The sequence below is a fragment of the Hippocampus bargibanti genome, linkage group LG01 (assembly GCF_051943395.1).
Source record: "Hippocampus bargibanti isolate YZ-2025 linkage group LG01, ASM5194339v1, whole genome shotgun sequence".
Taxonomy (NCBI): domain Eukaryota; kingdom Metazoa; phylum Chordata; class Actinopteri; order Syngnathiformes; family Syngnathidae; genus Hippocampus; species Hippocampus bargibanti.
Genome location: NC_142734.1, coordinates 8,838,483 through 8,864,217, shown reverse-complemented (window position 1 = coordinate 8,864,217; position 25,735 = coordinate 8,838,483). Strand labels below are relative to the sequence as shown.

At 41.6% G+C, this 25,735-nt stretch overlaps 2 protein-coding genes across 5 annotated transcripts in view; both read right to left on the bottom strand.

The window, feature by feature from the left end:
- Positions 1–3,187, bottom strand: part of iqsec1b (IQ motif and Sec7 domain ArfGEF 1b) — a 133,435-nt gene extending 130,248 nt beyond the window's left edge. For 2 of the 4 annotated variants that reach the window (XM_088994430.1, XM_088994440.1), the window contains exon 1: positions 2,624–3,186. In XM_088994430.1, coding sequence (XP_088850556.1) covers positions 2,624–2,889 — 266 coding nt within the window. In that variant the 5' untranslated portion in view covers positions 2,890–3,186. Of the gene's footprint in view, positions 1–2,623 lie in introns of all 4 variants that reach the window. The other 2 variants (XM_088994510.1, XM_088994448.1) reach the window with 2 other exon arrangements.
- Positions 3,188–4,890: 1,703 nt separating this feature from the next.
- LOC148902986 (nuclear pore membrane glycoprotein 210-like) lies at positions 4,891–25,180 on the bottom strand. Its single transcript, XM_089002076.1, has 31 exons — positions 25,127–25,180; positions 24,883–25,014; positions 24,611–24,766; positions 24,284–24,482; positions 23,822–23,967; positions 21,196–21,414; positions 20,741–20,914; positions 20,444–20,627; positions 20,145–20,251; positions 19,424–19,528; positions 19,008–19,109; positions 18,748–18,870; positions 18,351–18,478; positions 18,133–18,268; positions 17,984–18,046; positions 17,080–17,259; positions 16,906–16,986; positions 16,680–16,811; positions 16,390–16,548; positions 16,092–16,183; positions 15,839–16,001; positions 15,217–15,392; positions 13,499–13,719; positions 13,269–13,405; positions 12,755–12,872; positions 12,101–12,247; positions 11,096–11,346; positions 10,829–11,009; positions 10,228–10,326; positions 9,681–9,752; positions 4,891–6,780 (listed from the first exon to the last, which is right to left on the bottom strand). Exons 1-31 carry the CDS (start codon positions 25,178–25,180, stop codon positions 6,683–6,685), a joined length of 4,335 nt encoding a protein of 1,444 aa, XP_088858202.1. The 3' UTR covers positions 4,891–6,682.
- Positions 25,181–25,735: the final 555 nt, after the last annotated feature.

The window sequence follows — 25,735 nt, the reverse complement described above, 5'->3', positions numbered from 1 at the left end:
CACTTTTAGAGTTGCATCTGATTGGTCAACGTCAGACAAAACATACAAAGTATGAACATCTGTATTGTAATGATCTTTACCATGTTCATACCTTACACGCTATTATGGTGATTACATATGTTTTCAATGTAACCCATATTTGCAGCGCTCACATTTAATCACTTAGATCAAATGAAAGTCTTTGACAAGATTTGCCTAATAGTTTTGACGGTTTAACGGGCAGACACAAGCTTTGGCCACAAATCTGAACTGCAAACGAAATCGGATCCATCTCAGAAAACCCGATCACCTTCTGGGAAGCGTGAGCTAGCAAAAACATCTTGTCCATTTGTCACCGTATGGATTTGCTGCAATGTGTCTCATGTGTCTTCATGACACCAGCCACAAAGGTCACAAAATCCTCATGTGACCGAACAGAGATTCAGAAAAGAAGTCAAACGTTTGAATACATGACTAAAGGTAAAGACAGATTCCAATTGACCGTACAGAAACTTCCGGTCTACAGCTGTGCTACTCCCTGCAGATGTGGCCACCTATCAACTATGCCAACAAAGACTGATACCATTTCATTGAAAGGCAACAAATCCTAAATCCTGTAATATTCCGATGGTTCCTCTTGGTTGACGTACCTTGTCTCCCACCAAAATCAACTGGGATCGGTTGACAACAAGCGTAAATGGTAGCGTAAAAGTGCCCCAACCTACTGATCTGTTTTTATTTCCATAGATTTTCACGGATGTATCCAACAGTGCTGAGGTGGGTGAGGGGGGGGGGGGGGGGGGGTCATGAGTGTCTCTTGTGTTTAGTGGTCATTTCAGGACAATTTCATTAGTGTCTGTGGCCATTACATGCAACTTGGCGGAGAGATTTGCCCTCTTCTAATGCCTCGCTTGTTACATAACAAATCTGAGCAGAGAATGCTCCTTTTACCGCCTCTGAGGTTTACATTCCATATAGCATGGATTAATGTGGCCAACCATGCATGTAGAATAGACTTTTAAGACCTTCCTTGGATTTTATGGCATTGGCTTGATTTGGCTCTTTCGTACTATGTGTAGCACATCCCAAGTGTCATTCAAGATATTTGTATCCACAAAGTGAATCGGTCAATTCTAAACCAATAAAGCATCTACTGAGCAAGACAATCAATTGCACCACATACGGTACCCAGGACAAATAACTGTTATTAGTCCATATCAACAGCATGCGAGGAAAACTCTGTAGATCGTAACCATGACACGCCCACGTGTCAGTAGAGGCTAACCGGACCGGCACTGATTTCAATCAAAAGCGAGATCCAAAGGTCCTTGGTTATGGGAGACATATTGGCGGCATTTCACAGGCCAAGGCCTGCAAACAGGAGATATTTTTTAAAAAGTTCACCACTATTGTTCTGTGGACGAGGGTGTTGGCAATGGCACAGTATAAATGAAATAAGCCTAAAATTGCTTAGTGTGAGGAAATTGCTATGAATCAGCACCAGAATTCGCTTGCACATGTCAAATCAGCCTCACTTCAACGTGAAAATATCTAAACAATCTGCACTGTATTTGGGACTTCAATAAATGACAACAGAGGGAAGTCATCACAAAAAAAAAAATCTTTTTACAAGTTGCTTTCCCAGTGTGGCCGCATGATGTTTGCAGGTTGAGCTGTGATTTGTCACGACCTGAGCAACTGTTGTAATTTTCAGTGAACAGCAAGTGCCAAAAAGGCCGCCCCTCTGAGATGAATGAAAATGAGTGGACTTTGCAACTTAATTAATCTTCAACAAACACAAGATTAATTTTAGAGTAACGGGGCCACATAGAACATATTGTTGTTACGAACATTTTTGGGGTTGACTTCCCTTTTGAGATGAGGTGATCACCTTTGGATATGAAGATGTTTCATGTGCATCAAGTGCAAAATATAGGTATGATGGTTTTTGGGACTGATGTTGGCATCAGCAGGTCACATTGCACATTTTGGTGACTTTTGGTTGTAGTTTTTCACCATTTGACAACATGAAGGTTAAGGAAACATTTTGATGCCTATTAAATCCGAAATACAATGGTGATTGTTTTGATATGTTCAGCAGAGGTTGAAATGGATACGTGTGCAAGTAAATTTTGGTAATGATCGGACTAAACCCTTTTGACAGGTTTTATACATGCATTTTAAACCACACCTTGTCCAGGTCCTTTATTTTGTTTTTGTACTTCTTCCTTTCCTTTCCTTACTTTCACCACTTTGCGGCTGTAAATTTCTTCACTGTGAGACTAATAAAGGCAAATCCAATCCAATTATTATTATGCATATTCCAGCTATATACTGTATTTTAGATCATGTATGTGAAGCTTGCCTTCAATGTTGTTTAGTTATTCTACAATAAAATATCGAGGCTTATTCATCACCTTGGCTTTTTTTGTTTGATTTGCTTGTTGAGTGTACCTCGAGGGGATAGACAAATGCCATGACCAGTCCAAGTATGAGACCAAAAGTTTCTCCGGGGCCGAGCACAAATGTCCAGCCAAAACACAGGGCAGGCAGTTTGGCTCCCATTTTAACACCGAGGGACAACTTTAGCTTTGTTTGCTACATTGAACGCTTGAGCCGGTAGGCAAAGAGGCTTAAGGCTTACTTGTCATGCGTGATATGCTCCTGGATGGCTCCGAGCGACTGCGGGCTGTCGGCGCCCGGTCGCAGCCTGCAGCTCGCCAGGTGCCGCTGGTAGCGCTCCTTCAGGCAGCCGTTCTCGGTACACAAGTCGCACACTTGCCGCTCCAGCTCCTCGATCCGCGCCCGCTGCCTCTCCAGCAGCTCCCGTTGTGTCTCGATGATCTTGTTGAGCTCTTGCAAATACTTCGCAGCCCTTCCGGGGTTCTCGGCGGCGGCCGGGCTGTCCATGTCGTCGTGGCGCAGGAAGCGGCTCGCCTGTTTGGGCTACGCTCCGGCCGGGGAGCTTCAAGCACAACGCTCCGGCGGGATGTTGCGCCTTTTACGCCTCTCCATTGCTGGTGGCAGCGGAATCCCGAATCGAGGCGTTCTTACGAGCCTTCCCGGTCGCGACGCTGCCGGTTGTCGCTCACGTACAAAAAAAGTGTCAACGTCACAGTGAGCTGGTGGACACTTGTGACGGACGGGCTGATTGCGGACGCGGTGATCCGACTCCGCAAGGCTGGTACGTCCACGCCGCCGCCGCGACTTTCTGTAAACAGACGCCGGCTGTCAAGTGGGCGGAGTTTACAAGTTTTATGAATCTGACAGCAGGTCGCGTTGAGCGCATTATGGCTCAAGACAGATTACACGCTGACCCACATTTCGCTTCCGTTTATCATCGCAGACTATACGTACAAATATCACAATTTGGAATCCCTGCATTGGGGATGGGTAACTTCAATGCCGGAGGAAGCCACAATTTTCCATCAATGCAAACGGGGGGCGATATGGCACCACCCACTTCCTAATCAGATGTACGGACAATATGTCGTTTTCAATTGGGACAAAATAGGTGCGCACATACTACTTTTCTCAATGCAAAAATCAAATAAATAATTCATTCCCCTAACACACCAAAGAACGAAACAAACACCAAATAATAAAACAAAACACATGCAGTATGTTTATTTTTTCACTGTGGCCCAAATCCTCCCTATACATGTTATCAGCAACATTTTTTCATAATGAAAAAACACATTGGGAAAAAAAAGTAATTTGTGACCAGACAGTACCCATTTTGCCATATGACTAGATCAGACGTCCTAAAGAATACATTCAACGCTCAACATGACTTAAGAGCAAACTAACATAAAAGGCAAGAACTCATTTTGTGCATTTTTTTCTCTCACAAAATGAACTGACTCATACATTCCTTCATTTTCCAAACCGATTTATCATCACAATAGGGTCACAGGGGGTGCATGCAGTCTTTGTATTATTAGCAAACCATTGCGTTATATGATACCTGTGTTAAGCGCTTTGTTTCAGCTTCAGCTGTTCTTAAGCGCTATACAAATCAATATGTATTGTACGTATCAGAGCAACCAGTAACACTTTAGTTCGCTGACGAAGCCTCTTGGAGGAGAAGAGAAACGTCCGAGACCTTCAAAGAGGTACAGATGACGGCTGAAAAAACATTTTCATCTATTGTATGTATTGTATTGTTGAAGGACGTCAACCCTGCCATGTTATTTTGAATGTTATTTGCACTTTCAAGTAACGCATTAAGTAGACATGGATGACACCAACTAAACCGCTCAGCATCCAAATGTTTATGCACCTGTTGCATCCCATCCATCTACTCAAAGTGTTACTTTACTTCGTAGGGTTTCAAGTGTGCTTGGCTGACACTGACTGTAAAAAGGAGAACTTCACGGAAACATGAAATAATTCAACACCAGCAGTCATAATTAAGAAACAAGAAATTCAATCCTTCACAGATCATCTCAACTCTGTAGACTTCAACATTAAATTTACTCGTGAGGACATTCAAGAGAACCAACTAGCCTTCTTGGATTGTAAAGTAATTATAAAAGAGGACAGAGCGCTAAAAACAGAAGTCTTTAGGAAGGCTACGCACACTGACCAATACTTACTTTTTGACTCTAACCACCCTTTACAACATAAACTAGGAGTTATCAGAACCCTCCAGCATAGGGCTAAACTAATACCAACTAGCACTGAAGGTAGAGAAAAGGAGTCAAAACATATCAGGAGAGCACTCACTAACTGTGGGTACCCTCAGTGGTCATTCAACAAATGTCAGAAAGAAAGAATAGCGAACGAAATCAATAATTCTCAAGATTCTAAAAGGAGAGGAGTAGCAGTACCGTACATTGCAGGAGTTTCTGAAAAATTACAAAGAGTCCTTTGGCAACATAAAATTCCTACTTATTTCAAACCATTCACAACATGGTGGCCTATCCTTCAATTCACAGTCAAATTGTTTTCAGGACACTGAGGAACTTGTAGGTCTGGAACAAGCACATCTGGACAATCAAATCAGAATTTAACATAAGTTCTTAGATTTGTTTCTGTCTCGGACCATTGATATTTCTGTTTGGCAAAGCATTTGACATTTGTGATGGCCTGAGAGGGTAACACAGTTTGACACATTGTTTATGTGATTGTTTTAAAACTCTTTTGGACCTATTTGGAACTATTTTTATAAATATCAACCCCCCCAAAAAACAAAGCGCAAGAACTCTTTTTTTTTTTCTTCACAAAAATAAACCTACTCAAAATATTAATATTAATTCAGACTTATGAACTGGCAAACAGTTTAGGGTCTACCCCAATTCCGGCCTGAAGACAAATGTTATGTGGTCCAGCACGCCCGTGACACTGGGGGACGAATAAAGGCAAATCCAATCCAAAATCCTATCCAATCCAAATATTTTTTGATGTAAACCACAATGTCATTATTCTTGACTTCAGATTAATGAATAACTAGTTATTCATTAATTTGTTGTGCGCTCTGTATGTATATGTGTAGGGGATTAAACATTCTAATGGCTTCCCCAAATTCATAACGGCCCTCGAGAGGAAACCATAACTCCACGTGGCCTGCGGCAAAAAATGACTTTGAAACCCTCGCCGTACTGTATGTACTTTGCTCACCCTATTTCTAATACTGAATGGCTGTCCCTTAACTACACTACGGTTGAATTTTGATTCATCAGTTTTACTAGAGGATGAAAAAAATGACACAATGTAACAGCATGAGAGGGCAAATTAACACAATGTAACAGTGCGAGTCAGGAAAACAAAGACATCCTGCATGCCGGTGAGGCATAAATACAATGCATAGTGCATCTGGTATTCTCAACAAAGTCCGAACATTTTCACGGAAATCTGTTTATCAACTTTTGAATTCGGTCTTATTTCCAGTACCACAAACAGGTCAAAGCAAAAACTGGAGACTGTCACATTTTCAAGACAGATGCACGAGTTTTTTTTACAAACTCAACAGAAGGTACACGCAACATGCCTCACACCGATAAAACACGCCGGAAATGATCATCCACATTTGACGGATTTGTTACTATTATTATGAATATATTAGGCTCCTTTCAGTGGGCACTTAAACATGCAGTAATTTGTTGAGGCTACGAAAATAAATTACATTTCCTCTCATTTTCAATATTTTTTTGGAGGTCTCAAAACAATGTGGCTCGTGCAGAGTTCATGTGAAAAAAGTAACAGGCAGTCAAAGTCATGCAATAAATAGCAAAGGCCTACTGAGGAAAAAACAAGAAATGACCATCGATTTTCCATTAACAATGGCGTGGTCTTGAAAAACAGGATTCAGCAATCACATACGTGCGCACACAGGTATTGAAAGCACTTTGCAAGTCTAAATGTACAAATATTAAGATGCAATGATTTTGTACTCACATCCAACAACTTTCATTCTGAGGCCGATGAGGTGCATTCAGTGATGACCATCTATGGCAGGGGTGTCCAAAGTCGGTCCTCGAGGGCCGCCGTCCTGCCTGTTTTCCAGCTCTCCCAGGAGCAGTGCACCTGATTCAAATCATCAGGACTATTTTGATGCTGCTTCAGAGCTGGTTGATGAGCTGATCATTTGAATCAGGTGCGTTGCTCCTGGGAGAGCTGGAAAACAGGCAGGACAGCGGCCCTCAAGGACCGACTTTAGACACCCCTGATCTATGGTATAGGAGGGATTATGACGGCTTCGTCAGTATATTGTAGAATAGAGACGCAACCTGAAGCTGCCATCGCGTCGCGGTGTAGGGCAGTCGGGGCGGTTCACGGAATCTGGGGCTGAGGAAAGAGCTAGGAGGGGAGCAGATACATTTAAAGGAAATTCTCAGATGAGAAAAGGTTGCAAAGCGTGCATTGAGTAAAATAAGCACATTCAATTCACTGAAGTGCTCAACGCTTGGACTAACGGGATTTTGAGCCCGACAAAAGCTGTCAGTTTGACGGATGATGCTCTGTTGCTCTGACTGTGACTCCACCATTTAAAACGATAATTACTCACTCACGTGTTGAATAGTGTTTTTTAGAATCCTTCTGTAATTATTTCATGTCATTTATGTCATAAATGAATTCAAAACCGTTGGTGTGGCGCCAATTATCCCACGCGACTTTCGTGCTGAATGCGCTTTAATTGTAAGAAATAGTCATGTGTAATATAAAAAGTAGTTTATTGCCTAAGGAAAGGAGACACGTGCCGCAAAACATCTGATTACACTTATATCGTCACAAAAAACATCACGCAAGTTCACATATAACACCCCCCTCCCCCACCGGCACCCCACCTTTTTTTTTCAAGAAGGATCCATCAGTGCAGGGTTACTTATTTTACCCGGATGCTCTGTCAGGCGAGCAACGCATCCTCAGACTCACTATTTTTAAGTAGATGTACTGCTTTCTCTACTCCTAGAGATTTTTTTTTAGATCATGGTGGCGTTTCTCAATGCAGCCACTGGTTGCTATGGAAACCTGGTGGCACCACGCGTAAAATTAAGTTCAACGTTGTCTTTTTTTTTTCTCCCCTGTAGTTTTGCCAAATGGTGTCCGTTATACAGTGCGACCTCAACTTACAAACACCTTATCTTACATAGTTTTCGCCTTACAAACGTCAAATTTATGACAATTAAACCTTATAATAAGCACTATTTTCATAATACACACCCACCACGGCTGGCGGAGTGATCTTCGGCGAAGCACATGACCGAACAGCACCAGAGGTTAAGTTACCAACAGTCCAGTACAAACAGCAATTCCCTTTGACCTTCGACCTCCAACGCCATTCCATCAAGCCATAAATGACCATCACAAATGTAAATAAAGCGACTTCATGATACAATGCAGTGTATTTCTTTCATTACAATACAATAGCACATTTATTATACATAGAATAAGGTATGTTGTGTGTAGTTTTTTTAGGCTTATTTAGTTGAAAAGTATATTTTATGGAAACCCGGGAACAGATTATTCCCATTTTAATGGTTTCCTATGGGATTTTTTTTTAGATACACACTTTTCGCCTTACACACTGTCTGGGAACCAATTAAGTTCATATGTTGAGGTCTCACTGTACTTCGTGTGGGCCACGTCAAAGGGAAATATGGGCGTGTCAGTTGCAGCTTCTCGGCATGGTGCGTAGACCAGTACTGATTTTAATGTGGGCAATCTCGACACATTTTTCCTCAACCTGTTTTGTTCAGTAGATGTGTCAGTGGTGTTGGGCATAGTGCATTGGTGCTCCTGGATGAATGGCTAGTGCAGTGGAGGATAACGAGCAAGGAGCACTGGCGCTGTGCGCAGAGGTGGATTTGCAACTGACAGTCAACGCCTGGATGTGACGCCCAGCTAAATTTGATAGAAATCAATCAATTTCTTTGATCGTCATTGGACGCGACTGATTCTCTTTTACTTTCAAACGGAGCCTGTACTCGACGAGCATGACATCTCTGACCCACTAGTGAAAAGAGACATTCTGTGTGTACAGAAAAAATTGGGACGATTGTTTGACTGTTCATGTTTAATGTCCTGTGTTGTGTTCTATTTATTTTGGTTATTTTCTGTGAACTGTTCTGTAAAGCACATGGTTACACCTGCAGCTGTTGTGAAAGATGTATTGTTTTGTATAACGGAATGATGACTCATTGTGGTTTTATAACATAAAAAGGCACCACAGAGCAATATATGGAGGATTAGGAAAAGTCAAGAGACCAGAAGCATAAAATTTCTATACACGCAGTTATAACTCATCTGTGTTGAAACCGTCAAAATGACGGCTCTGGTAGTTCGGATGTTAATTTATAACAAGACTGACTTGTCGACAGATACCTCCTCAGTTAAAGTGGTTGAGAAAACATGGATATGTTTGCTTAACTGCAGCATCCCTGTTGCAGTTATATTCAGTTGCAGGACAATCACTCCTCGCCGAGAGGAGCTAAAGTGCTGAACATTCTCCATGTCTACACCTTCCACCTTACCGTGGATTGATCAACATCAGTTTTTAAAAGTTACCATATTATAGTTACATTATATTAGTTATCTCATTCACTGTCATTCCCGAATTTATTTGGGAGTTGAAAAGCATGACATGGAGTGCCATGACCAAATTTGTCCGGGTGGTGCATTTCAAGCTTCGGTCAGACCTCTGGCAATGTTTTTCCCTCCCACGAGGGGGCAGCATTCAACTTTTGTACAGCCACCCCCACTTTTAATGCAGATAACTCTACAACCAAGTAAGCTTGAAATAAACTTTTTTTTTATGAAAGAAGAGAGTCTAATGCTTCTTACACTGTATTTAATGTTTATGTAGTCCTAAAACTCAATATTCTGTCAGTCCTGCAATTTGATTGAAAAAACCCTGGCGCAGGAGTCGAGATACTTTTGCACATTGTCTGGCAGTGAATGAATTACTCATTCTAAATTGTAGGAATGCAGTGTCCCTTTTTTTTGTGAGGCATTTGTCCCCGTCGGGCAATGATTTTGGAAAAAAAATGAAAAAAATCAAAATGAATGAAAACATAATCGCAAATACTGTATTTCTGACATCAGATTATAAATCAGTTGTCGGGCCATGCGATAAAGGTTGGATCACATTTGATCCCAGAGATATGCAGAAACCCAGATAATTTCAAAGCACTTTGATACTTGCAACTGTATGCATTCATTGTTTTTTGACAGGAAATGTCATTTGGAATGTGTCCTACCAGGCGGAGGCCTCCTGACGACGAAAGAGCAGGGATATGGCTTCACCGTGAGACGGCGCAGCTCGTGAACAACTGCAGGAAACAAAACGGACAAGTGTAAAGCGCTGAGATTTCCTGCGTTCATGAATGGTGGGGAGATGGCCACAAAGTAGCCCACCAAAAACGATAAACAATATGTCGTGTACCTACGTAGTGCATCATAGAAATAAGATGTTGAAAAGGGCATTCAATCCCAGGCTTTAAAATGTACTGTTATGACATGTTTGCTTCTGAACATTTTCTGTCCACACACAAAAACTACCACCTTGCATTGTTGGCATCAACAATCTTTCATCCTTTCGACAAAGTCATTCTTTGAAATAAATCTCACAACAAACTTGTATCGAAAACAAAACAATTCCTCTCAGGTTAATTCTCAAATACAGTAGAGAGGTGCTAGAATCCGCACACAAAAGGCAATCGTACAAGTGCATGCAGTACCGGTGTGTTACAGTGAAGATGAACAGGTCAGATGAGACAGATATGGTGGGAGTAACTAGCAACCTACCAATGAAGACGATGGACGACAAGGCGAGCAGGGCAAACGTGAAGAACAGAACCAGGTGGGAATCACGGCCCTCTTCCACTTTTATATGTAGTGTGGCATCTGCTCGGGAAGAGAGGAGGATGAAATCAGACGAAATATTTTCCAAGTTTTATTATTATTTTGAAAAGTTTCAAAACAAAATATTGTCTCTTTCGCTGTCTCTCTCTTCCTACACACACATATAAATGTCTGTATCTATATCTATATATAAAAATGGCTTGAAAACAGCAGTTGGGTCTTTATGAGGCAGCACAAAACCTTATCATCAACACAATATATTGCAGAAATTGCTTGTGCACATCACGTATTCCTTTGCCGCAAACATTTGATAATAATATTTATTATTTATTTCCTGAATATGATAGTTTTCCATGTTAAGCGCTTTGTTACAGCTTCAGCTATATATATATATATATATATATATATATATATATATATATATATATATATATATATATATATATATATATATATTTTATTGTATTTTTAAGAGGCAACCTGATGGTGACTTCCTATGAACCTGCAGAGGAAAACTGACCTTGCGTGTTTGCACTGAACTCACCCACATGTATCAAATTCACCGGGATGATGAGACTTTGACCCAAGGAGGCACTGATGATGATGATGGAAGCAGAGCCGGTTGCTCGGAGGTCCAAAGCCCTGATGGTATACTTTGACAGACTCGGGAAGTCTGACTGTGTCTCAGCCTTTTGAATACCAATGGTGGGAGAACTGGAGACCACCTAAAAAAAAGATATTTCACTTGATTCAATTTCCTCACACAGACCAAGGCATCGTTATTTTTATGAAAAACATGATTATCCATGACCTGCATGTCTGCTTTGGCAGCAGCTGGAACAAAGACCGTGAACTCCGCAGTTGGACGCAAGTTTGAAAGCGTCAACACAGTCAGGTCAGAGAACATGCCGGGCTCGATTGGCAATGAGGCGCTGACCTGCTCCCCCGAGAAGGCGCTGCCCTCCAGGGCAGCCTTCACCAGCAGATTACTCATGGACATGCACGCAACTTTAGTCAGTTGGCCTGCTTTTGGCTGCAAGATCACGGAACACGTGTAGAAGCCTATGGCAAGTACAAAAACGAAACAGGAGGCTGAGGGTGACAGACTGACAACGTGCTAGCATAAACAAATTACATTTAAAAAATGGCTGTTATAATCCTCCAAGTGGGAACATAATGTAATATATTTGAAAGAGCATCAATTTCTGCTCTCATCTCTGCATTTCTAAGTGAAAACTAATTTGGTCACATGTTCCCATTAGCACTCCATTGGAATGAGCAGAATGGGTGACCCCTTGACCAGGCCGTGGACTCCCTCTGAAGAGTCTTAAACACAATTAGATAAGCTTTTACGCATGAGGGAACCTTTGTAGCTCAACACTTAACAACCTGCCGCCTTTTATGGGCAACGTTAAAAACACTCCAGGGGCCACGCCGATATTGATAATTGACTGTCAGTAGACCTACCTCTAGTGAATGAATGCATTACATTTGTTGCCCACGCTGCAGTCGAGATGTTAAAACAACTACATTTGTAGCCTTGAGTTTCCGCCGCAGAAAACAATAGCGGCAAAGCAAGTAAAACAATTGGCCATTTATGAGACCTATGATTGATTACATATACCAAATAATGTAAGTGGATGTGTTACCATTTGTTTTCATATTCCAGAAATGAGTATTGGGCTTTAAAATAAATATTGACTAATGTGAATTAATTGATGAAAAAGGCATTGTCCAGCTCATTGAAGACCCGAGTGGTGGTGGAGGGGGTCTCTTTGGATGGTTCCACAAGAATGTCAAGTTAAACACGACATACCGCTACTGGGATCAAAGCTGATGTGCGTTTTAAAGACGCTGCTTGCAGGGAAATCAACATGTTCACTGGTAAAGCTCAGGTGGCAAGCGACAGAGGTTTCTGGCCGGAGTTGCGCAATGGCTTCTGTCTGGCTCAAGGAGCAGGTTCCTGCAGAATACATTGCAGTGGCATAAGCGAAGGCTGACAATGAACACCGTAGTAACATGAATTGGATGAAGGATGCGAGTTGTGCCGAAAGGATTTCAGTGAGAGATTTAATTCGCTTCACTGATCGATATGTATTTGAATTGAAACTGAGGGATTTCACACCAAACAGGGAATTTCACCAAATATGAGGCTTCACACGAAAGAGCAATGTTGTGCACGTTTTCACATTAAAGGTTTACCATGCTTATGTTAAGTTCTTCACCCAAGCAAGTGGCCTTCAAAGTGCTCTGCTTTGGGTTCAGTAATGAAAAGCATACCAATTCAATGGAAAAACAGCAAGTTTAAATGGCCATGGCTGAAACATTTTATTGTCTTAAGAATGTTATTCTGTTATCATGAAGCCTCGGACCTTGCTTGATTACATACCGATCATATGAAGTGACACTTCATTGTTTTTTGGTGATTATCGACATGAGGAGTGGCAAGAGGGTTGGGTTCTTTCACTACCGATGAGGTTGGTTCCTTGTCCTCTAGTCGTCAGAAAGACTTCAGTCAGCTTTCCAACTGTGACTGGTAAGGCTTGTTGAGCTTTTGCAGCTGTGCTGGTAGCCGATTCCACCACAACCTAACATTCAGGAGTAAAAACAATAAATAGGCAATGCTTTTATCCTTTCTTTTGTCATCAGGTTGGATGTGGTTGGTCTAGTGTCCTTCAATATTTTATGTTGGGTTCCAAAACGTCTCATATCATTCCATGGTTCTCAGTCAAGCATTTGATGTAGTTACTTTGTTGGGTGACTTTGGTGTGTAGTTTTGTAGACAAACACTTTACTTTGCCACTCATGTGTCATGTTTTATTCTATGTCCAAACTCTGCTCCTTGTGCAACATAATAACCTCTTTCATGATAACACCTGATCACCTGAAGTAATAAATCCATTAATAAATAAGTCTAACTAATTTGGCATCAGTAAAACTGGCGAATTCAAGTTGCTATTGTGCAGCAAGACGACACACATTACCTCTCTGTGCGTTTTCAAAACACCAGGTATCTCATAGTACACAGTGGCTGCCCCAAAGTCTCTGGCTACAGCTGCACCCGTTGTGGCGTCAATCTGGAGTACAGCATTGGCCGAGGAGCTCCAAATACCGAGACCTCCTGCAGAGATGAAGAGATTTAAAATATTGCCCAACATGATGAAATTAACACTGTTCCGGGGACTTTACACAGTTCCAGACACCAATGTCTCACCCTTTTGACTGGCAAGTTGAGCAGTAAAGCAAATGACGTCTCCCACCACCAGCCTCTGGGCCACTTCTGGCTGGATGGCGTGCTCCACAGGAAGCGGAATGTAGTCTGCCACAACAGTGTTTTCACTGTCGTGCACAGACAGCAGTGTGAGACCAGTGTTGATGGTCCGGACTGTCAAAGTACGGTTACGAGGCCCGAACCCGACCTGGACCAGATCATCCCTGGCAGACAACAAGAATGCAGCCATTAAAAAAACCTGGTTTGTCCAAGTTTTTATTTATTTTTGAAAGCATTGTTCTAATTTTGTGCACAAAAAAAGTCATGATTATATTGGCGACAAAGCAGAATCAGCAGCATGTTTCGACTAACTGTATTGGTGTTCTGATTTGATAGAAGTTAAAACTCAGGAGGCAGTTAGCATTTCAAGCAAAACAGAGCTAAAAAAAACATGCTGCTGTCAATTGCATTTGGCACAGAAATCTTCCATTGGTAGTCTCAAATTGAACATCTGACCAAATAAATAAACAAGCAGTAAAGTGTTTCAATTTTGTAGATATTATTATCCTAAATAGGTATTGCCGTCTGCTTCACCGAAGTAGCATCTAACTTCCCAGATGAAATACACATAGCTCTCAAATTTGAGTGTGTCTCAGAGATTTTAGAATGATTAAACACATCTAATTCTTTGTCTTCTTGTAAAACACAGATTTTAACTGGTTTCCTCTCAAAGTGAATGTCAGCACCTTGAGTGCACGAGAACAGAATTCGTCACAAAGAACGATGAGGAGGCCACTCCCACTCATTGAACTCGCTCACTCCACAACTGAACTCCTTGTCAGACTGTGGAGAGGGAACCACCTATTAAATTAACAGAGAATTACAAGGCGCATCTTCCTCATGAATCCTAACCATATTGGCAGTGTTCAATTGTGAATTTGCCGTCTTCATAACGCAAAGAGCTTGATATAATTTGCGTGAGAAATTACTAACTGCTCACAGCATTGTCGATCAATTGTCAATTTTTTGGCTTGATAGCCTTTCGGAAATGACACGTGGAGATGGCGTAATTATTAACGTATTAACATTGATTATCAAAAAGTAAAAATTCTTTTTAATACCCAACCTTGTTTAAATTTAGATTGTCGAAGACCTCAGGATTTCAGACCGAACAGGTTTAAATATTCTCCGATTTCTGCAGTTTTCCATGACAGCAGACTCAAAATCTTTGTGTCGAATCCACATAAAGGTTTGTCAACGTCTTCTTGTATGTCCACTGGAAAGCAACCATCAGCATTTCGGCGAATTTGTCAAGACCCCAAACAAAACATTAAAAAGTTGTTTGAGGGACACTAAATACCATCCTGTCTGCTGTCGAGGTGCACTGAAGCAAAACGTCGAGTTCCCTCAAACTCAGCCAGAAGCATTTGTGCAAGATAAAATCTGACCAACAATCCCTCTTCCTCCTGGCCTGCAAATGTACATGGTCACGGTCGGTGCAGTGAATGGCACCAACATTGACTGACGATTCAAGTGATTTTAGATCTTTAATTAACTGTTATACTAAATGACATTTGTAAAGACATTATTCATGGCGCCGCGTACTGGTATAGTACAACAGACTCATCAAGCAAACACGTTTGAGGGACGTTTGGCTTGAGTGTGCCACTCCTCACAGACTCAAAAATTCACAAGCACCAACAGGGAGAGTGGACACTGACCGGTTAGTGGAGAAGGTGAGATGTCTGTTGGAGCTGTGCAAGACCTCTCCGGTGCTGCCGTGAAAATAAACGGTAAAGGTGAGGACTATGCCCAAAGGGAGGGCTTTCAGGCTCTCGTTGGTGTTTGTATGGAACACCGGACTGGTGCTGAAGCGCACATAGGACACTGGCACCACCTGAGGGATGAGGATGGTGGGTGAAGAGGGCAGTGTTGCCTTCAGGGACAATGTCAACACAAGACTTTGTACAAATGTTTGTCACAGAGTTGATGGCCGAGAGAACTCCCCTAAACATAAACCTGGATGCACATAGGACCAACTCAGTTAAAAATGCCATCTCAAATAATTTTAACAACATAATCGACAACACTTTTTAATACCATTTGACGATTTCATTAGCACGAGCTGCTAATCAACTGGCATAATTATGAAAGCAAGAAATTGATTTGCAAAAGAGGGGGGGGGACTAACTTCAGCATGGCATCTCGTATTCTGGATGATCCCTATTTGAGGAATTAGTCCACTTAGTGCAGGCCAACTATGTTTTAAGATGTTAAAATTCGGTCACCAAAAACAATTATCAGAAAATCCGAAACAGGTCACAGGAAGCCTCTCAAACTGACCTTGACTGCAATGATGAGCGTCTGATTGACACCGTAAGACTCTTGTGAAGTCACGAGCAGTGGTGATGTGCCAGTGATTGAGCCAGAGAAGAGGAAGCCTTTTTCATCAACATGAGCGACAGCGTGACCCAGCATACGGAATGACTGTGCGCCCACGTCGACTCTAGTACGCAATGCAATTCAAAGATAATTACAGATCAGTTGGTCTTAGCATTTCATTGAGCAACAAGCTAAACATGCAAGTTGAATTAACCGGTTTGTTTGAAGTTTGAGGACTGAGTTTGGTGGCATGACAATCTCTCCAGCTTCGACTTTGGGATTAAGCATGAGCAGTTGGTCATAGACCTTGAGGAAAATGTCATAACATCCATATTAGGGCACAAGTGACACGTTACATCTGACACACAGAAAAGTTGGGTTAATTGGTCATTCGAGACAAATAACTGCACTGCTCTACCGCTTCTGATGGTTTATTTGGGAAATTGGTTCACTGTGGCAATTAGCTCATATTTGTGTCAAATCTAAATATGATACCATTTTTAGAGAGGTACCTGCATTTGGACCTCATCCTCGAGCTCTGTAACATTACCAGCAAGTTGACCAATGACAGGGTCGACAACTCTGAGGACAACCTTGAGCCCAGTCCGCCCTCTGGTCCGACCAGTCACAATCATTCCGAAATTGTACTCAGAGTTGAGCTCCACGTTGGCCTGAGATTTTACAAGAGCAAATAGAGTAAAACGTGAATGGGGAAGAACAGTGGAGGTAGTTACTATAGTAAATGCTGAGACAGCATGGTGCAAGTCAGCCTGAGAGAAGGAACTACGAAAGAAAAGCATACTGCGGAGTGTCTCGACTGCACATCCAGGATGTCCGTTTTGGTCGTGGACCAGTGGAAGCTAAATCCTGGCACAGCATTGCCAAATGTGAACGGTGTAAGACTATTGGTCAAACCCATGACATACACAGGCATCTACAGAAGGGAACAAGATGTAACAAGTGCCAATCATCTCAATGTTTTTGTTAAATTTGAAATGTTACTTAAATGTTCATTCAAAAAGCTGTACCTGCGCTCCTTTGTTGATTCGTGGAATGGGTGCTCGAATTCGAATGGCAGACAAACGCACAACCTCAACTTCCACTTGATCCTAAAGACACAGAAGGACCGGCATAAGCAATTCAAGCATCTGTTTTAAGAAAACGCACTTGGCATTGCCCCATCTTTTGTTTTTTTTTCCTACCTCTGACACAACGACCAGTTTCCCGGTTTCAGCATCGACAGCTTGGATGAATCCCGTCACTGTGACGTTACCAGTGGTCAAACCCTTGACATGACCAATGCCGTTTACAGAAGCGATGTCCTCATTCGTGAGAGAAAACCGAATCTTGGACTGAGGTTGCGGGCCACCCTCAGATGTGATCTAGAAACAGGAAGCATAAATAGGTTCCTCACAAGATACATTTTAGCAGTGTAACCTGAGGGTGCAAGTACTATTTTAGAGAAGTTATGGCCGTCATTGCAAACGTGAGTAGTTCAGCCATCCAGAAGAATAACAAGATTACCCAGAGGCATTTCTCCCCAGTAAATCGTCCAAAGAGTCCAAAAACGGTGGTGAGTTTGAACTGTTGACTGGTCCATAGGAGCAATCAGGAGACATCCCTCCACCCAAAGGAGGGGAAAGCTACCCCATCTGGTCCACTGATATTGAACCCCAATGTACAAGCACTGAGGATGGGACCGCCAAGGTCCCATGCCTGGCCAGCACCAAGCCTACTTTGCACCCAACCTCTTTGGCCCCTCCCACAGTTGATGAGCCAAAAGGAAGGGGCCACCAACATTGGCTACCCGGTTGGGCCCCGTAGATCTTGGCCATGCCACCAAGCGCTCTGCAGCTCGCCCCACTTCAAGGCCACATGAGTATATTGCCCCGTGTAATTTGTCAGTGCTTTTTCATAAGCACACACAATGCACTCAGAAAAGAGCTGGAAAGGAGCACTGAGGCCAGTGCCATTTTTCAGAAAAGCCTAGCAAAGGTCCCTTATGGTAGATTGACTGGTTACCAAATGAACTCTTCTGTCAAGTTCAACTGCAGCGAACTTTTGTCAGCATAAACATCAACACACCATATACACACACACACACACCTGCATCATTGCTCCAATCAGCAGAGTCATTTTCCGGGGAATAAGTTTGAATGGTGGAAATACCTATTGAGAAATCATTGACACATAGTTTGTCCAGTTATTATTAGCAGTCATCATAATGACTTAAGAAACGTCAGCAAACAAATGACCTCAATCTGTTGAGGGGCAGATGATAATTTTGTCCCATTTTTATCTCGTACAACAGCTGACAAAGTTGTCTGGCCAATGGAAACACCCTTTACCAGGTAAATTGCAGTGTCGGGTTCTGTAGAATCTGCTACTGCTCTGTAAAAGGAACATAAAGGTGTGTCCATTCGGGTTAAGATATTTTAAACAACAAAAACACATTAAGACTCACAGCCCTTACGTCAATGAGATGATTGAAGACGCTGCCTTAACTTTCAATTTCATCAAGTGGAAATAGCTGTCTGGGAAAGGCTTCCTGTTATCATCCAACACTCTGACATAACACCTGACGGACTTGCCAATTTTCACCTGTAAATGAGAACAAATGAGGCCACCAATTTGTTTCACCGGAAGAGCAAACCGTAAGACCAAGTAAACTCCATGAAGATTTATAGTTGATCACTTTTCCACAACAAACATGGCAAGTGCCACTGAGGCGCAGATAGAATGTGTGCATTTTTTATCAACTGTATTACAAATGTGTGCAGTTTTTTTTTTTAATTTGTATTATGAAGAATCGTCATGTAGTACAGCTCCAACATCAACCACAAAGAGGAATTATCAGATTGGAAACTGACCTTGTCGACCACTCTCAAATTCACCTCCAGGATTTCAGAAACATGCACTGTGGCTGTCGATGGGGATGCCAAACAAAGGTCATGAACCATAACTTGCACCTCACCGGGCTGGATGGGGACAACCTGGAGGCATGACGGAATTCAGGAAATAAATTCAAACTGACAAGGGTAATCTTCTTTATAACTTGTGTATCTAGATTGTGAATTTTGATTTCCCTTCCCTAAATCAATCTACAAGAACTCCGGATACCCATCCAAACCTCTACTGTTCCTTTTGTGTCCTGCAAAACCACATCTGCAACATCTTTAACAGTGGTTTTGACAACAAAATAGCCTGACCCCTCTCGCAGCGTCAGGTTCCCCTGCAAGGAAAAACACACATCAAGTTTTTGATCTTTATTCAAAATTGGTTATCCGTTATCAATCGCAAAAATCAAGATTAGTTGCATTCTTGAGCATGCTGTACACGACATATCAAAGGCACCGCGTCCATAATTACACACTAAAATCCTTGTCTCTGGCTCATTCGCGTTTATTTCTCCAGGTATGTTTTAGGAAAGCAGGGCTCCACTGAGAAGAATTAATCATAATTGGATGGAGTCATTTGCAAATCGAAACATAATACCAAATGACTGAATGAAACTGTAACCAAGCGGGAAAAAAAAACTTCTCTCACCTGCACGGCGGGGTGGTTGTATAGAGTCAATTTGTCGGGAAAGATGTGGACATCTTCAAATAAAATGAGTTCCAATGTTGCTGACAAAGGGGAAAATGTGCCAACCTATCCACAAGAACAGTCAATAGAAAATAATGATATACAGAAGAACAAATGTGGATGAAAAGAAACACATATGTCATTTAGTCCACAAAGGCCATACATTTGACAACATTCCAAAAGAAAAATGTATTATCTGAAATGCATTGTATAAAAAGTACAAATAGAGACTTCTTCCTTTCATAACTTTGCTGCAGTGAATCGGGAAGGTTTCCGTTGTCAGACTAAGAATGGGCTTTTAAGACAAGAGTCGAAAGCCTGTCATAATCACAATGTATCCAGAATTATTCTGCAGGATGAATTGTTACAATCCAATAGTCAAGAGACATTGATTATAATTGCGCAACAAGGATAAGGAGCTGCTAAATTCTTGTGGCAAAAGAAACGCGTCTATTTCTACTTTTTGTGAGGCATTGCACAAAACAGAATAAAAATAAAAACAAAAAAGCTGAAAAGATGAAGGAATTGTGCAGCCACCTTCGATGCTGTGACTTCATATTTACAATCAACATTGACATTCGATTGTCCTTGTCGAGCTGTAAATAACCTGATGGTCAAAAGCATTTCTCTAAATGAGGCCTGAGATTGTGACACTTACTTGTGAAACTAATGTGACACTTACTCGACTTTGAATTTTGGCTGCTTTAATATGTGAATGATGGTAATCCAGCGCTGTCGCAGTGATGGCAGCAATCCCCAGTTGACCATGCACAACAACAGTCTGTCGTCCTGTCACGGAGGACAAACAAAGGAATTGAGCGAAGCAAAAAGCCAATGATAATTTTAGACACCAAAAAAACGACAGCAATTAAGAGCATTTAATTCAGTGAAACCTTCTTTCCAAAAAGATCATCAAGTGAAATGTGGGATTAGGTAGCTGCAAATATACCCTCTGAAAAAGTTTGAAGAGCAGACACTTACCGTGGAGTTTCATCTGTTTGTTTTCCTCCTGTAAAGGTTGAAGCGTCATGGGTAGGACACTGGCCAGAGACACTTTGCTTGATTCCCACACGAGGTTCAGTGAACTGAAGTTGTCAAACATTCGCCCTTGGTGGTCAAAAGCTGTAAGGTCCAGAAGTGAGTCACGGCAATTTGAGACTGGCGCCTTAAAAAAAAAAAAAAAAAAAAAACACATGCACTATCAGTCATTATCACATTTAATACCATCATAAAAATACTGAGGAGAAATTGTAATTGAGGAGGAAATAACATGCGTACCACATGTTTTTTCTGCTGCAGCAGGGGGCATGCTTGTTCCTGCTGTGGAATGGTGTACACGGGCACCAGGTTGAGGCGTGACGGAAGAGCGCAAACAAATTTGATGGATGCTCGCTCTACAGCGGGATAAGGGTTGGTCACGCTGACCTTGTTTCCCACCCTCACCTCCAGCATCTGCACATTTATGAAGGATCACAACAAAGCTACTGGGTCACCATGGAGAATACATTTCTTCTCTGGGAAAAACAATTGTAGGAACTAACCTTCTGCTGAATTAGACTATGTTGGTACAGTATAGTATCAACAATGCAGTGCCCAATGCTACGGTTTAAAGCAAGAAATATTTTCAAGATAGAATGATGAACACTTATTTGTGTTGTTAAATTAAGAAAAGGTCATGCTCATCGAGTCCCAATGATACACATTCAGTTATTTGGTCGGCATGGAGTAATTACCTGCTCTCCCAAGGCCCTGCAAGTTGCTCTGACCAAATGCTGGTCATAATTAGGGGCCAACGGGCCGGTCACAGTCAGGCTCACACTTTCTTCCTCCTCAGCTTTCAACTCACAGATGAATTTTGAGGGCTCCAGAACCCAAGGTTGAGGCCCTCCCTCAAACAGCATGTCTTTAGAAGAACCTAGTGTCACCACAGCCATGGACACAGGATCAATTGCCTGACAAATGACAACATGAGGACAATCCTTGATTTTTAAGGTTTCCTGACCCTGTCAACTGTTTATTAGGCACATCAGAAGGGTCACCAAGGAGAATACATCTCACTGAGCAAGTTAAAGTTCTAATTGACTATGTTTTACTTCAGAATCAGAATCATCTTTATTGCCAAGTATGTAGAACACACAAGGAATTTGTTTCCGGTAGAACACGCTGCACTAGTATCGTTGTCAAAAAAAACTGCTAAGTGGCACTATACAGTTCCATGTCATTAAAACAAATGCAGCAAATATTGAATTGATGTTGATTTGATTATTTTTTATGTATTATAATATTGATTTAATTTTCAATGTTAAAAAACACTTATTGTAACAATATAAAATTTCATTGTTAAAATAAGATGTTTTCACATTTTCAGAAAGTGGTGTGCCGTGGGATTTATTTTCAATGAAAGAAATGTATATTAGCGAGAAAAAGATTGAAACCCACTGGTCAAGAGAGCAAAGCCTAAAAATGCATGTGTTAAGGTGGACAGAACATTCAGCAAGAGAAAATCTGCAAGTACTTCAGACGTATTGAAATGGTCCAGATCGGGTTATTCGTCACCTCATCAAAATGTGTCAAACGATTGAATTTTGTATTATACTACACCTGTTTGGAGCCCGGATAAATACAGAGGGTTGTGTCAGGAAGGGCATCCGATGTAAAAGCTTGGCCAAAACAAACATGCGGATCAAACCTCTCAAGATGGAGGACACTGATTTGCTGTGGCGACCCCTTGTAGGGAAAAGCCGAAAGGTAAAGAAGAAGACTACACTTGTTTGGAGCCCATCTCATTCGTATGCAAAGAAGCAAGCGTGTGTCAATCTGACATGCCAATGTATAATCCAGACTGTCTTTCCCACATTATAAAGCGCAATGGATTATGAGGCACACCTTCAATGAATGGCCTATTTTGTAATTTGATACATTGGACATCTTGCCACTGCTCTGTTCCATGTTCAACGGCATAACCGATATCCTTAAATTTGTAAGCATGTCAGGTATTTGAACATCGATAATACACTGTCTGTAAGATAAGAATCTGTTTTAAATTAAAATTAAATAAAGTACAATTGTAAGCATGTCTGTAGCAAAAATCCATTTTGGGGTCAAATTATTACCGTAATTATCACACACATGACATATTGGATTTTAAAGGACAACCAACACCATTTTTTTGTTTCCCATACGACATCAGAAAAACGTTTTATAACATCTAAAATACCCAAAACACGCAGGCTGATATTTTTAGTCAAATGCTAAACACCAATAAAAATGAGTTAGTGTCCCAAAACTACTTCAAAATAACCTTGGAGATGCCGTGTTTCAGAAGGTCCCACCCCCTTGCTCGTGACATCAGGCCAGGACGTCTTGCCTTGCTCTAAAATCAAAACAATGGCTTCAAATTCGGAGAATATGCTTTCTTGTTACTCATCCAGTTATGAATATGATTCAAAGCATAAATGTTTGCAACCGATTAAAGAAGTCCTCACGTATCAATTCGAGCCGTCAGGACTCCAATGTAGCGTCCCGGAAAATGCACAAGATGGCGCCCAAACTCCGTTGGAAATGGGCTGATTTGTCTGCTGGGAATTTGTGTCAACTAGTATCAAATAGTCGTCTTGGTGCAACACACAACGATTCACCATCGCATTATTTATGTGTTTTCCTTCTAATTTTGCCATCAACACAAAGTTTTCAGACAAAACAAAGTACCCAAAATGCATTGTGTCGCTTTCTCGGTCAGGGGCGTTCCAGATGTGACGTGACGTCTGGCATCGTTATCAACTCGAAAACAAGACTTCCTAAATATTCAGCGAGTCTTAAAACGTAAAATATAGCTATATGCCGTAGAATCTTTGGAAAATACGCTCAGTAGAAGTCATTTTACAAATTAGGGACACAACTTGTCCAGAGGCGTCGGTTGTCCTTTAAGGCACGCTGTGACATTTGGAGAAAATTGAAGTATTTTAGGTGTCCCTTTCAGTGTGGACAAGACGGTAATTAAAATGCATGGAGCCTAGAAGAAAACCAAGAGGGGGGGGGGGGGGGGGGTTTGAAGAGTCACTGATCATCTCATTACGGTCTTGATTGTCAGGGCAGGCTGTGTGTATAATGTGCAGGCGCCTGCACAATTTGCTTTGTCACTTTTGAGGACAAACAATCATTGACCTGTGAGGCATTAGTAAAAGAGAATTACAACAATGGCTCAAGGGAACGTTTGAGACCCAGCTAAATACTGTTGATGCCCTGTAACATTTAAGCGTAGGTTAGCAGCGCTGTTCATGGACAATACCACCCACAAGGCATTATTAGTTTTAATATGACTCAAGACTCAATAATTCATAATGATTTATTAAGACTCACACTGAGGGGAAGATAAGCTGCAATGGTGATCTTTGCACTGAGGTGAATGTTCCCATGTGTGCAGCGGACCAAGAGCATGGTGTAGCCTGGGCTCAGGGCTTTGACAATGACCCCACCGCAGTGGCCTTGGCCGGGAGTCAGTCGACCTGTGAGGCAAAAACATAGGTAATAATAAAAATAATAATTATTAGTATTATATATATATATATATATATATATATATATACACATACATACACACGCGCACACACATATATACATACATATACGTATATATACATTCAATATCAATAAATGAAAAATTGCACAAGACAGGATGTACTATGAATTAGCAATTATTAGGGGGTGACTTTCACGTGATGGTAATTCTCTGATGAGCAAGGCAGCTCGGATCATGAAAATAAATTTATCTTTTATGTACTAAAGCAGCTGCTACACATTAAAATCTATTTGCAGACTCACCTTCAAGCTGCTGAAAGACAGCTTGGTTTTCCTCATCAACCTGCAGGTCGAAGTGGGAGCAGTCACTCAACATGATGTGCTCCATGGCCTTTTCCCCGAGCAGGCCAAATATTCTGAGCGGAAGTTCTAGAATCGTGCCCACTCGGGCCTCCACTCGGCAGGGAGCAAAGTCCATTGCCACAGGTTCAACGACATATACCTTCGAGAATTGAATGAATCATCAGTGTCAAAGTTGGGGATCAAAGTGTACGCAAGTTTCAGTTGATGAAGCTCCAATAATTGACAAAAAGATGGGGATGAACAATGATGCTGTCAGAGTCACCATACCTCCATCTCTCCGAAGTGGAGTGGGTTGCTCATGTCCTGCGCTTTCACGCTGCTGACACCAATGTCACTGACTGTCGTCATCACGCCTTTGACAGTCACTGTGGCTACGCTTGGATTGGACGAAGACCAGCTGAAATTTCCACTGCCACCCGTAACCTATCCAAAGCAAAGGGAAAAACATTCACCAACATTGAATGGGACAGCACGAGAACTATAAAAAAAAACATGTTCTCAACTTAAGCCTTCATTTTGCTCATTGTCATGAATTATACCTTAATTGTGTACTCATAGCCTCCGAACTTGGGGTGCCATGGGAATGTGAGAAGAATTGGACTGAGTACAATTGGTTTGTAGATTTCCACATGTTCATTGTGACCTGGTTTAGCGAGTGGCTGGACCGCATCCTTCGAGAAGCAGAACAGAGGTACTGTCACTGATCAAGCAGACTATTTTTTTTTGAAGGATGAACTTAAGATTTGTCATTTTGAAACGTGAACAGGGATAAACCAAACTTACTTCATCCTCACCAACCGTCAAAGTAGCTTCAGAGACACCAATGCCATTTTCCATTGCTTTGACTCTATGGTAAGATCCATTCATGGAGGAGTGCAGAAAAGGGAGAATATAGTCAATTTTAAAATTCTGCCAAAAGATGAGGTAGAAAAGCAACATCAATAACTTTGTTTTTTGTAGCATTGTATGAAAGTCGGTCACAGAAAACTGAACTGAAAGAGAAAGTGAGTCATATGTGAGCAGAAACAATAGTTATAACATAGATGGCATCAACATATGTATTATGGCAATCAGATCCGTGACGAACATCCGACCTCGTCTGTGAATTTCGTTTATTTTGGTTCCCGCGTTCAATTGTTGCTCATTCGCAACAAAGAGAAGATGAACGTGGAGACGAAAACAAACGAACGGTTCTATGACGCCGCGAAAACAAACACACTCCTCATTTTGTTTCCAGTCCAATGCACACTGTGGGCGAAATCTTTACAGATATGGCGAATGCTAATCATGCAAGTGTATCGGCTGGACGTCCAAATTACATTTCACTTTTTTTAAAATTTACTCGTGTAGTGGTATACTCGTCTGCGTTTTGTGTAATTGTTGCTATTAATA